The sequence below is a fragment of the Actinia tenebrosa genome, unplaced genomic scaffold (assembly GCF_029948245.1).
Source record: "Actinia tenebrosa isolate PJP-AT-01 unplaced genomic scaffold, QUT_ActTen_1.0 PGA_scaffold0__85_contigs__length_37466705, whole genome shotgun sequence".
Lineage (NCBI taxonomy): Eukaryota > Metazoa > Cnidaria > Anthozoa > Actiniaria > Actiniidae > Actinia > Actinia tenebrosa.
Window position 1 is genome coordinate 5,846,314 of NW_028292569.1, and position 14,337 is coordinate 5,860,650.

Consider the following 14,337-nt stretch of genomic DNA (forward strand, 5'->3'; position numbering starts at 1 on the left):
TTGATTATCAGACCTAATTGGGGAATACGTTTTTTTATTTTATTATTATTTTGGAGTACAATAGAATGATAAATGAGTCCTAGAGTAGGCTCCTTTATTGGTGTCTCAGGTTGCGCGAAATGGATCTTCCCTGTTAGTCAGCCCAAATGTTATTCCCTAGAGTATCATTTCTTTGTGTAACAGTTGCGCTCGGTTGACACATGGATATACAGTCTTTTGACTAAACGTTGTCGTTTGATCGGCTTCATCCCTGAGCGCCTAGACCAAACAGGATCATGGGGATAATTAATTCACAGTTACTAGCTGCCTCATATGTTATCTAACACGTCTTGAGCTCGCTGTTTTCGATCCCATTTAATTTGCTAAAACCATGCCTCGAGCATACGGCGAAGATTTAAACTGGCGAGCAGTTTGGATGACGCAAGTTCTGGGTAATTTATCCGTTATCCTTTTCGGTCTAGGCGCGTAGGGATGATCCGATCAACGACAACGTTTAGTCAAAAGACTGTAGATACTCCGACCTCCCCGATACAACTCACACAAAGAATCTTAATCTCAAGAGAATGACACGTGCTCTTAAATGGAATAATAAAACGCCCTAAAGAGGTCTATTTATTTGCCAGTGAGAAAGCGATAAACGTGAATAGAGTGGTTTTCAAAAACCCGTGAAACAAAGTGTAATAACTAAGGTGTAATAAATTGTAATACAACGAAAACACAAAAGAAAATCAAAAGAAAATGCGGACAATAAAGTGTATTAAAGTGTAATACGCTAAAGTGTATTTCACAGGTCCCCGAAAACCACTCTATTCATTGAGAAAGATACTACGTTAAAGCGCTATATTTCATTTTATTCCGTTCTAATACTAGACCTAGGTCTGTCTATACTAAACAAAAGTGTCTTTTTCTGGGGGTTTTCTCCCGTTCACTGCACAGTTATATAGTTTTGTTGTATATCTAGAATACGTCATTGGACTTCCTGGACTACTGAAAGTCTCGAAATCTGATTGTGGCCGCCAGAAGAACAATGTTCTCTTGAATTCTTGTCTGAACTTCAATGAGAAGATGACATAAAGGATCGGGTTGATGCAGCTATTGCAGAATCCAAACCAGGGAAGAGCTAAGTCTAATTTCAATGGAATTGCTAACGAGACATCTGGTGCCTCGGCTCGTATTATTTCACGAACGTGAAGTGGAAGCCAACAAAGTGCAAAGGTGACGACGACAGTGATTAACATTTTAGTGGCTTTTCTTCTGCTCTCTCTCATGGAGCGATGACTTACGCGGGTGACACTATTCTGATCTCCTGGTGGTCGACTCCGCCATAATTTATAACCCGACATTCCGTAAGCAGCACCAATCAGAATCAATGGAATGATATACGTCAGGCATAAAAAAATAATGACGTGGTCACGTGGGGACATACCCGACGTTTCCCAGAATTCCGCGCAAATGTATACTCCGTCCTGAAATCGTACATTAGCAACGATAATCAAAGGTATAGAGTAGGCAATAGATGCAGCCCATACGGATAAAATACTCCATTTAGCAACTTTCATCGTAAAGTATCTTTTCATTGGTTTCATTACTCCAAGAAACCGATCAACACTGATGACCAACAGAGTATAGACTGAACTAAATATGGAAATCATTTGAGAGGAAATTATTAGCTTGCACGTGACGGTTCCCATGACACCCCCAAACCACTGAGCACCGACGAAATAATATTTGATTAAATATGGATATACAAACGTCATTAAGATATCAGCAGCGGACATGTTTGAAATCAATATATTTGTCGTATTGCGCATGTGCTTGCGCGTGCGCACTATGTGGATCACCGCACAGTTACCGACCATGGAAACAACAAAGGAAACCACTCCTAGAATAGTCAGTCCAACTTGTACATCCAGGATGTCAGGCATTGCGTTGTTTTCTGAAGCAAATAACATATATATAAAAAAACAGCAATTAAAATTTTTACAATAACTTACAAATTTCTCGCGCGCTGATTGGTTATTTTTTATCATCAATAAGAGGACAGACAGATAAAGCTGACGTCAACGAGCGCGCGCTCTTTCCGTTGGTTGTTTTGATCGCTAAAAATGAGAAGTTTTTATCGTTTTTGTTATTGTAAAAAACAAATAGACATCAGTTTTTTATGTGTCTGTCCTCTTATTGACGATAAATTTCGCCATCACATTGTCAAAGTAGTATGCGGATCCACTCGGCTACGCCTCGTACACTACTTTGACAATGTGATGACGCAATTTCTCGTCAATAAGAGGACAGACACAAAAAAATGATGTCTATTTGTTAATCTTAGACGACTCGGGCTAATAAAATAACGTCTCTTTCCCCGTACCACTGTGCATCAGTTTTAATTCTCTTCAACGGCTTCCAAATGTACATTTTGTATTCATTTTTTTATTCATTTTGTTTTTGAAAAACATAGATGAATGCGGAACGAAAAGGTAGATTCGTAGCCGTTCCGTAACTTACCGTAGCCGTATTAAACAACGCGTGGTGATTGCATGGATGAATTAATGGAAGACAATGGGAAGCTATTTAAATGTTACGGCACGTCGGTCATGACTGTGTACGTGCAGTAATTCAGTACCATGCGTTTCCACTCATACAAAAAACCGCTCTATGAAGTCTAATGATTGTCTTACTAAATATTTTTGTCTATAGACTAACGGGGAAGGCTAATGAATATGGTTGCGGAATAACGTCTTATGTGAACTTAGAGGTTTATTAATTAAGCACCGTTTAAATGTGTTTTACACATGTGCGTATACAGCTATTTCAAAAAAGGTTGAATACTGAATACTGCATACTGAATAATGCATTTAAGACCAAAGGGCATTGTGTGGGTCTCGTTAATTTGAAATAAACTAGTAAATATACAGCAATTAACTCTCTACATGTAGTTAGTATATTGTTTCTGATAGAATACACTAAAAATAGAATAAATAATTATTATTAATCCTACTTTGACAATGTCACTATGACCCACAATGCACTTCGGTCTTGGAATGCACTATTTAGTATTCAACCTTGTTTGAAATAGCTGTAATGGCGGGCAATGATTTATGCGAGAGGTAACTAAAACAACCAAAACAAAACAATGGACTTTAAGATCTGTTGGCCTTCTGCTCGCTTTTGATTACGACAAAACTACTTAGCTGGCGAATAATCTATTTCACACAAATGGAAGACATTTCACGTCAAACAAGTAAAGCTTTTGATGCAAAATGCATCTTGAGAATGCTCAAAGGAGGTGAAATTGTAACTGGTAAAAGATCAAGTTCATCAATAGTTATCATGCGGTTAACACATGTAAAAAATATCTACCAATAATCATTGCCGGTCTACGCTCTCGAAGTTTTTCAGGTGACTAACTTGATTGAGATAAGTATATATCATTTTTTCCACAGCGGCGATAAGAGCAAGCTTAAAATCATATAAATTTGATTGCAAAGGGTGTGGCAATACTTGAAACAGAACTATTTAAATTTGGGATGCATGAGCGACGCGGCCGGGCGAGAGCAATGTCAGAACACTAAAAAAATACCAGTTGTTCAAAGGCAGCTCATTACGATCATCCAATTGCAAATAAGAAGATGATGGCTAGTAAACACTAGCGTGGACTGCGTCGGTGTTTCTAATGAAACAGTTATCGTAGATTGATAAGTTATACACCGTAGTGAAAATGGGAACTGACGTTACGGACGTTAGTCCTTCGTCGGAGTCAATTGATTGACTCCGACGAAGGACTAACGTCCGTAACGTCAGTTCCCATTTTCACTACGGTGTATAACTTATCAATCTACGACAATTGCAAATAAGTTATAGATAGTACAAAAAAAAGATCGTTTTAAAGCCGTACTCATCAGAATATAATAATAATAATAATAATAATAATAATAATAATAATAAATAATAATCATAATAATCATAATAATAAACTTTACTTCAAGAGGGAACATTTAATATTTTACACTGATGAACCTATGGCCGTCATTGATTGACGTCTAGCAATACCTACAAAGCGTGTGATTGAAAAGCGCTGTAAAACCAAGGTATTCCACATCTTCTAATTTAGTTTTTGAAGATAAAACTAGTTCTTCTTACCTACTTACCTTGTCTGTCTTTATATTTTTCAGATTAATTCATGGGAATTGTCAAGCCTTCTCAGTTCAATGCCTGACGTATTTATAGACTAAAGTATGAACACGCAACTAGTCACCGGCAAGAGGTAAGAAGAACAACCCGAGTAATTTGTCTTACAAAGCTCTAAATAAAGCCTGTACTAGCCGAAGCTGGCGTCTTATATATAACTGGTATTTATAGTATTTGATTTGACGCGCCTGGAAGACTTATCTTGACAATGGGAAATCAGACAAGGTAGATGGAAACATAGTTAATAGAGGAAGGCACCAGCAATATTATATATACCATTGAAAAATCTCTGTGATCAGACTTATTAATTAGATCTAAGAAGTACGCTTTCTGAAGTAATTAAGATACTCTGAGTATCAAGTAAAGCACAAAAAATATACAAAAGGAAAGAAAAAGAAAAAGCGCATTAATTGTAAAAGAAAAAGAAAAAAAACACACGGGAAATGGGAAATAACTATGTCTTTCAATGCGGTTTTCGGAGTTGAAACAGTGTTGGACCGTTCAGTTCCATTAACACTAAAAAATAAATATCTTTCTATATTCTAAACATCGTCGGAAGCAGATGATTTTAATCTGTTTTTAATTGTGAAGAATCAGCAAGTTGCTTCACCGATATGAGAAGAAATTCGAGAACAAAAAATACATGAACAAAAACACAAAGCCAAAACAAATAAAGCAAACGACTTTGATCAAGTCCTTGTCAATCGTCAAGTCGAGAAAACGTAACAAGATTCTCTGATATCACATGAATAACATGTTTTTCACTAATATACCTGTTCAAACTGATTTGATTTAGTGGTTTTCTAATACAGTAAAACACGTGGTCATAACCCTTCTTGTACGTCACTCCTAGTTAATCCAATTTGATCGATTCTTTTTTTTTTTTTTAATTACCAAACTGCAAAATTTTCCTTTTCTTCATTCGGAAAAAAATACAGTATTTTTAAAATGTTATCTATGTTTAAGTTTATCTTTTAAGACACAATCGAACGATTTGCCATTAATGAGGCTTATCCTTACTCTAGGGAAAGAGAATTCATCAATCAGACAAGGTATTTTACGGTAATCTATAATAACACATAGCGCGAGTCAATGAAAAGCCGTGTCTGTCAAAACTCCTTTTAGCGAGTATTGAAACAAATAACAATTTTTTGCCTGTTTTTTTCCCGTATACTCGGTCCTGTCCATTCAGTATAAATATTTCACCCTTTCTTCGTCGATTGAGTTAGTAATCTTATGTCTAAATATCTTACAATAAATAGCCAAATAAAGACTAATACTAAAATGTAGATCTTTCAGTTGATATTTGACGCCATTTATATAAAATGTTCATAAAAAGGTGATGAATAAGAAATTAATAGAAATTTCAGAATTTTTTGAAATCAAGTTAAATGAAATTTATTTTTGCTTAATGACATCTCGGCTCAAAAAGCTGTGCGTGTTTGATCATTGAGCTTCATGTTTATACAGCGTTAATCAAATAATTATCACTAGCTTTCTGGTTAAAATTTCTGCTAGTCAAACGATGTCCTTTGCATCAGCTGTCAACAGCTGTATTAAAAGCATTACTCTTTATTTAATAGAGTACGTAGAATAGTTTCTATCCTATTTCCAAAAGAAAATTAAAGTTGCTCCATGATGTTGTGATGATATTGAGAATCACAAACTAGAGCGCTTACTATATACTCTTTGTCTAACACTCCTTCCTCCCTTACCAAAACTTTATTAGTTTTTTTTCAATTAATACTTCTCCACAACCATATTCTATTCTCTTCTTAACCTTACAAATTATTTACTAAAGGTGTCGTTTTCATGGAAATTTGGTATGTTTGGAAATAATGTAAACTGTCAACACAAAACTAAAGTCAGACCTGGCTTAGAAGGTCTTTGAAGGCCAGACGTTTTCTACAGTAATAACAAGGACGATCAGTATTCGTCAGTTATTCTAAGTCTGTTTGCTTTTGCTATAAATTAGAAATCCTCCACCAGGAAAACAAGGCTGCAGGATCTATATTGTGTTGTACAAATTTTCAGATAGTCAAGAGAACTTCGTATGTGATCAAAGCGGGTGTGAAATGAAGCTCATGAAAAAGTATTGACAAAGAACAGCAAAGTTTCAGTCATCGTTTTAGAGACAATCAAAATTCCACGATTATTGCGATATTTTCCAAAGGGGAGGCAATTCTTGTCCAAAAACATAGATTCGTTTAACCTACCTTGGTTCGCTGCTGTGGTGTTATTTATCTGTGAAGTCATCTTCGCTTGAAATCAGGATCCCAACGTGATATTAAACTGTAAACTGCTTCCGAGTGCTGCGAGATCAGACGGAAACAGATAATACATATGACGTCAGTTAAGAGGACACTACATTTGGTACAGACTGGGGGAGGGGTAGGTGCCATTCTTAGACGTGTTAGACCAAAAAATGTACCAAAACTGCTGGCAACAATGGATATATATATATATATATAACTATGGCGAGGAGTACTATTTCGTGGCACTTTTCGACGTGCTTCACTAAAAACTAAAAATACGTACCAAAACTGTCTGCAACTTTTGGCATCAAAATGAGCATGATAAGAAGTGCTATTTTGATAGTAGTTATTCCAAATGAGAGAAAATCCACAGGAATTCAGGGATGTGCGTCATTTGGAGAGACAAGAGACAGCATAAGGTCAAACGCCTCAAACAATGGAAGCGGGACCGACATGGGACCGCCTCTACAACTCCGTGCCAATTATACTTGAGTGCTACAGCTGATGATCAGTTTCCCGTTTTTTTGCCATGTAGTCACTACAATAACAAGCTGTCCAAACTGACTGACTATTTTTATCAGTGTTTTATTCTATATTTGTTGTATACGATTCTGCTGTGCAACCATGTAACACCATTCTCCTAAGTACCCTCCCCACATAACCCAGGCCCTTTTCAAGTACTAAGTAAAAGTGGGCCTTCTTATTTGCCATTCTTATTATGGAGTGCAATTTACAGCTTTAGCCAGTACAGTATCAGTGATATTTAGAATAAAATAATAAATCCTATCTCTCTTAATAGCTTGTAAAAATCCTTTTTACTCCATGTCCAGTCAACTTTCGCATCTTATGGTTGAAGTTGAAAGAGGGGCTGGAGACAGCAAAGGGGGGGGGGGGGGGGGGGGGGGGGTTGCATCTTTAAACAACCAGCGACGCTTCTCTTAACTGTTAACTTCCTAAAATCGCGTTAATTTGTTATAAATAACTACCGAATTTTGGCGAGAAACCCATGGCTCTAGTAAAAATCACAGCGAAGTTCATTATAAAAAAGTGAATCCACCACTCGATCTTTAATCAAACTTTAAAGATTATCCGGAACCCTTACTCGAAGAAAAGCTTATTTTGTGTCAGCTTTAAGGTTTCCTGGCTTTAAGATAGAAAGCCAAATCGTAACCAATATCTAATACGCTTTATATATCTGGTGAAACATCTTTAATGGAATGAGTCTTTGATAAGGTCATTAGATCGTGATTGGATCATTCTGTTTTTATATTTTCTTTGCTACAAAGCGTAGATTAATTTGGCTATCTTTTTTTCTTATCTGACGACAAATTTTTCAACTAAATACCCACTTCCAACATTATCTGCATCATCAATTTACATCAAATTCTGAAGGCGCTTTTTTAAGTCTTTTAACACACTACCAGGATCGTTTCCAGTAAGGTTATTCGGCTGTCTGACCCGCTTTGATTACCTGAATATGAACTTCGTACACTAATTAATATAGCGTCCAATCAGAGCGAACGGAGTGGCTTGTAGAGATCATCATCTTTGATGAATGATGACATCTGTGAAGCTAACCGCGCAAAGCCACCGTACGAGTCGGCTTTTATATTATATATAATTGTGCTAATATTGAAGTGCACTCAGTGCCAATATTCGTTGATCTGTCAGTAGTGAATTATATTAAAAACAGAAATCATCAAAAATTAATCATTTTGTGTAAGTAAGAATTGTTAATTAAACTGACACGACAAGTTTTCAATCCAATGTCAGATGTCCGCCTTTGCGCATGTGTGGGGAGAGTTATTTACCGTATTATTATTTACCATTATCATTATCATCATCATCATCATCATCATCATTATTACTTTAATTTTTCTCCAGGGACAATCAATATTTGCTATTACATATTTGGCTGCCTCACAAAGGTGATGGATTTTTCCTTTTCTTAATGCGCTAGAAAAAAACAACAAATAAGCAAACTCATATCAGCGGCTAGTTCCTTAATTAATTTTTAAGTGTCAAGATGTTGTTCAGATATTAAATGGGGGAGTTTAAAGGTTATCGGCGAGCAGTTTTTTGTCCTCTTTCCTTGCCCCCTCAATAACACCAGAAGAGGCCGCGGGGTTGCTACGCAGATTCGACTCTAGAAATAAAGTTCATAGGCATTGCACCAGCTCTCTAATAGTGTTATTGTGCCAACATTTTGAAAAAGGTCGCTTTGCTTTGTTATTTTGTCCAAATAGATTTTCTGGTTAGCAATTTAAATACAAATCGACCAAGCGACAGATTGCGTCATCGTACTGACGCCTAGACTATTTAGCATAGTTCTAGATATTTTCCTTACCGAATACCATGAATCACTTACAGGAAAAGAGATCAACCTCAACCTATCTATTTTATTAGACAGTGCAAATATAAAGGTGAACCTCTCCTTCCAACTGGAAGGCTGAGGATTTTAGGGAGACTGGAGAACAGTGGTGTGAGAAACCGCTGCCCCTAACTGACGTAGGTGCAGACAATCATTTACTGCCAGTAAGAGAAGGATTACCGGAAATATAATAAAGTCTCATAGGGATAGTTCTTGTTGCCCAAATGTGGGTGTATATATTTTTTATCTGTCTTATTGGTAATGTCGCTGAAAGCCGCACCTTACTTGATCGCTAGGTATTGACCATTCTCCATACATCGGTTCACTGGTCAAACACAAAGTATTCAGTCGAGGTTGCAAGGTCGCTTGAGCCCTTTGTGTTTGACCAGTGAACTGATGTATGGAAAATGGTGAATACGATAGACGGTCTGTTTTGTTATCTAATTCCTGCTGACATTGGAAAAATTGCAAAACTCATCATTAAATCAATGTTTAGCTAGTTGACAGCCTGACTTCGATATTAAGATTTTCAAATTGAAAACAAATAATGTCCTAGTCATAGATCTTTTCACGGATAGCGAACACGGTGAATCGTGGTCTAGTTTGTGTACCGATATCTTTCGTTTATCATGCCTCACATAGTGTTGTTTATAATGCATACTGAATAGTGCATTCCAAGACCGAAGTGCATTGTGGGTCATAGTGACATTGTCTAAAGTAGGATTAAAAATATTTATTTATTCTATTTTTAGTGTATTTCATCTGAAACAATATACTAACTACATGTAGAAAGTTAATTGCTGTATATTTACTTTTTATTTCAATTTAACGAGACCCACAATTCCCTTTGGTCTTGGAAAGCACTATTCAGTATGCAGTATCCAGTATTCAACCTTTTTTGAAGTAGCTGTATGTGACCATAATGGCGATCCTTTGGTAAAGCCCCCTTCCTACATCTTCATATCATTGTAAACTAATTATTTGGACTCTTTCTTCCTACGCAAATCCATTATTAATCATTTCCGCTTAATGAAATGAAATTTAATTAATAGGTAAAAACCAAAACAAGCCACGGATCATTCACGGAAAGTACAAAAGGTTCATTAACATTTGATGACTTCAAATTAACTGCGATCCATTTAATTATCTGATTCCTCATCTTTATCTCAAATTTCGCCATTCTGAAGTTCGAAATCAATTCTATTGAACAGCGGTGGCAACGTTTGAAACACCTACCCATAATGCTCATGGGCGTCATTGCTTTAGATGTTGCCTTGTCTCTTAGGACATGTCTTTCGTGGCTATAGCTGCAATTTTTAATTTCCAATCATAAGTATGGTTGCCAGTAATGCACTGTTTTCCCATTTTAGACCACACGTCATTCCCTAGGGTATCCTTTGTTTAACGGTTACGCGTCATACAAAAAAAAATAAATTAATATGGTTACGTCTCAAAAAAAAAATAAATTCTCAAAAGAGTAGTGACACGAAATATCAAATGAGAAAATATGTCTAGATGGATTAGGTTACTTTTTTAATATTTCAAAACTTTTTGAACACCATACTAGAAGATTGTCAGCTCGTTTCCACTTTGAAAAGGGTTATCTTCTATTCCGCGACTAACCCGCAAACAAAAGCGACAACGCAGCCAGTTTAGGGTGTCAAAGTGACAAGTTTGAATTCAGGGCATTTTGATGCTAATTTATAGCAAAACTGAACAAAAGTAATATCACACAAACCATTTCATAGCGCAACGGGATTATAGTATACTCTTCCTACTATAATTAACGATGAAATAATGAGGTTCACTTGGCTTTTCAAATAATATCATGACATTAAACATGATATTTAAATACCTCTTAAATATTTTATTGCTCTGAAACTAAAAAAAATCGCTTTAAAAACATGTTTTCAGATCACGATGGCAACAAAAAAAAAAAAATTAAAATTAAATTAAATACAATTGAATAAAAAAATTAAATAAAAACAGAACCAATAAAAATCTGTATATTTTATAAAGAAAATGATAAATTGCATGGTATTTTTATATAGCAAAATAAAATAAAAGGCTAAAATCGCACGTCCCATCTCATAAATCTTTGATTGTGTCAAGAAAGTTAATTGCAGGCAGTTCGCTATCAATTATAATTTGTCATTGCTTTTTCACATTTCGAAGATCATCTTTTTGTAATAATCGGGATAGACATACTTTACCTAGACCTAGAGCCATCTAAAGTCCACAAAACAAGAAGCAAGGAGATTTCTAGCAGCAGAACAAGGCAACATTGATTCAAAGTTGGCTTTCAAACTGACAGTCTTTTCATTTGCTTTCTTATTTTCTTACGTTTATTTATTCTTCCATTAGTTTTGTGTGTGTAATTACCACTAAAATTTATAGCGCTAGTTATTTACTGATTTAAATTTAATAAAATTCCGAAATTCTATGGTTAGAAAACGGTCAAGTCAGTTTAAAATACACCTTATTACATCTTTTCATTCTTTCTCATTGTGCAACTTATTTAATGACGTTGAGTGACAAAAAAATCGGGATAAATTCAAATTTTTCAAACAAATTATGTTAGTTGCCAAAACAACTTTTTGATAAACATTTCCCCCTATTCTTATAAGTTATTTTAATTCTAAACATTATTTTAGTGCCCCAAAAAATAAAATATTGAATATAAGATTGTTACCACGACGGGATAGGCTTTTTATCGCAAGGATCATATTCAATTTCACATGGGACCCTATCTCACTGTCTCCTTCAAACCTTTTAGCTTTAAAATATCAAACCCGCTTTTGTCCTAAACTTGTTAGGCGAGCGTCTAAACTTGACTTGACACACTATCTGACTTACCTTTGAACGTAATCCTGTATGATTCGTTTAGGTCAGCGAAGTGAAGAGAGTGCGACAAGAACACCCTATGTAAATACTATCATTAAACTACTAATATGTTAATGAATAAAACACTAGAACAGTATAGGGTCCTTGTCCAATCAACTCTGAGGATCGTAGGCAAACACCAGCTGATTCTAAAATGATGGGTAAATATAATAATTTTATCCTTGTCATGTACGACGACTAATCGGTCAGGACAGTTTACACTTCACATTCACGATATTTGACGTTTCTAGATAGAAAACATCGAGGATAAGCCGGTGTGATGATCATAATATCTGAGCCTCTGACACCCAGGGTATAAAACTTGGAATTACTACCTCGAGAAGTTAATTACGGTCTTGCCTTTTATCTTTTAAAATTATTGCTTTTCTTCTTCTCTTTTGCTATTAAAAACTATTTCTGTTGTGATTAAATGACCGCGTTGTTTCTAAAGAAGAAGCCAAAACAACGATGATAAATTTCATAAATAATAAAACTGTTTTCCCTAAACAAGTCGGTTATTACGAAAGAGGGTGCGCATGCGTGTTCATAATTGTATGACGGATTAAATGGCGTACGTAAATTTTGAGCTGTAGATTGAGTGAACCTATCGTCTTTGCAAAAAGAATGGTTTGTAATGTCAATCGATATACGTAATCTGGGCAATCAAAAGTCTATTCAAAAGCCATTCTGGCAACTTGAACATCCGTTGTTGATGTTAAATCTTTCATATTCACAAAATCTCAAGGGTTATGTAGTCACAAGTGTGGTATTTCTAATTATTATCCTACTCGGAACCTGAGTTGTGAAACATAACAAGCATTTTCCCAAGTCTTGTTGACAAAATATCATATCGGCCTCAAAAATTATTTTTGTGAACGTTATGTTCAATCGTGGTGAACCATTGTCTTAGAAATACTTAGAATGATGGGTCATTTTTTATTTGGGTTTAAAGATGTTTAAGATCGTTTCCTTTCTTTTCGCTTGCTGGCCATCATTCCTGAACACTTTCTTTTTCTCTCTTTTATCTTTGTTGTCGCTTTGATCTTTGGTCAACTCTGCATTTGTGAATTTCCTTTTTTCTTCAATTTTTCCTTCGCTTGCGAATCTTTCCTTGTTAGCCGTTTGTAGTTGATGCATTAAAGTGTACAACTGACGAAAGAAAAGGCAAATACTTTATCCAAATTCCTAACCTTATTCTTACGATTATTATTACTCGTCACAATAAAGCAGGGATCCACTCTACGCGAAAGCCAAATCTCGAGTTTCCTGATATTCACGTGATTTAATGATATTTGAGTGAGTTTCAACACGTAGGTAGAGAACGAAGTCTTTATAAATCATTCTCTTCATTGCGGCTGAGATTCAGCGATAAATACTGGTTTAGGACCATTTTACATAATCACTAGGTACATTCAAAATATTATTGGATACAAGGTCCATTCCTACGTTGATTTTTTATAGAGGGTAAAATTTGAGCACCAGGAAGTGGGGGGGGGAGGGGGTGGGTGGTGGTTTGGGTGGGGGGGGGGGGGGGGGGGGGGGGGGGGGGGGGAGGGGGGGGGGGGGTGGGGGGGGTTGGGGTGGTGAGGGGTGGGGAGGTTGTGGGTGGGGTGTGTGGGCTGCGGTGTGGTGGTGGGGGGGGGGGGTGTGGTTGGGGGGGGGGGGGGGGGGGGCGTGTGCGGTGTTGTTGTTGTTGTTGGGGGGGGGTAGGGGGGGGGGTTCTGGTGGTTGGGGGGGGGGTGGTGGGTGGGGGCTGGTGGGTGCGGGTAGTGGGTTGGGTTGTGGGGGTTTGGGGCGTGGCCTTATGGAGGGGGGGGGGGGGGGGGGGGGGGGGGGGGGGGGGGGGGCTGTTGGGGGGGGGTGTGGGGGTGGTGGGGGGGGGGAGGGGGTGGGGGGGGGGGTGCGGGTGGCTGGGGGGGGGGCTGGGGGGTGGGGGGGGGGGTTGGAGTGATTTTGGTGCGTGGGGGGGGTGGGGGGGGCGATGGAGGGGTTGGGCGGGGGGGGGGGGGGGGGGGGTGGGGGGGGGTGGGTGGGTGGGGGGGGGGGGGGGGGGGGGTGTGAAGTTGGGTTGTTTGTGGGGGGGTGGGTTGGGGTGTGGTGGGGGTGTCGGCCTGGTGGTTGGGGTGTGGGGGTGGGGGTGGGGGGGGAGTGGGGGGGTGGGGGGGGGGGGGGGGGTGGGGGGGGGGGGGGTGGGGGGGGGTGGGGGTGGGGGGGGGGGGGGGTGGTGGTGCGTGTGTGGGGGGGGGGGGGGTGGTTGGGGGGGTGGGGGGGGGGGGTGGGGGGGTGGATTGAAACACATTTATTCACGAGCAGCAGCGTCGTAGAATCAATCGCCCCGACCAAAAGGACGTACAGTGGTCTTTTGCACAGACATGTTTTACGGAAGGAAAACAGTCCAGATGTTTCTGGAAGTAGATTACTCGGCATTTTTTGTTTTGAAATAAGAATGAAGATTTGTGTTCAAAGGTAATAGACCTTCTCAAAATTATCAGGATTCACGGCCTTACATGGAAATACAAAAGTATCACGCTTTTTCTCGGTAGTATTGTAGTATTTCTTTTGTATTTTCATTTGACCTTTCAAGGACCCCCATGTTCCACTAAAAAATTTTTCTCATTATTTTCTCCCATCCAGCTGACTCTA

At 38.1% G+C, this 14,337-nt stretch overlaps 1 protein-coding gene across 2 annotated transcripts; it reads right to left on the reverse strand.

Moving 5' to 3' along the window:
• Positions 1 to 17: 17 nt before the first annotated feature.
• On the reverse strand, positions 18 to 11,737 carry LOC148913334 (prolactin-releasing peptide receptor-like). 2 transcript variants are annotated; one of them, XM_089027410.1, is made up of 3 exons: positions 11,668 to 11,737; positions 6,402 to 6,497; positions 18 to 1,936 (listed from the first exon to the last, which is right to left on the reverse strand). In XM_089027410.1, exons 2-3 carry the CDS (start codon positions 6,439 to 6,441, stop codon positions 888 to 890), a joined length of 1,089 nt encoding a protein of 362 aa, XP_088883536.1. In that variant the 5' UTR covers positions 6,442 to 6,497; positions 11,668 to 11,737; the 3' UTR covers positions 18 to 887. The 2 variants fall into 2 exon arrangements, with proteins under 2 accessions (XP_088883536.1, XP_088883541.1); XM_089027415.1 differs by lacking the exon at positions 11,668 to 11,737 and having other exon boundaries at positions 6,402 to 6,715.
• Between the last annotated feature and the right edge of the window lie 2,600 nt (positions 11,738 to 14,337).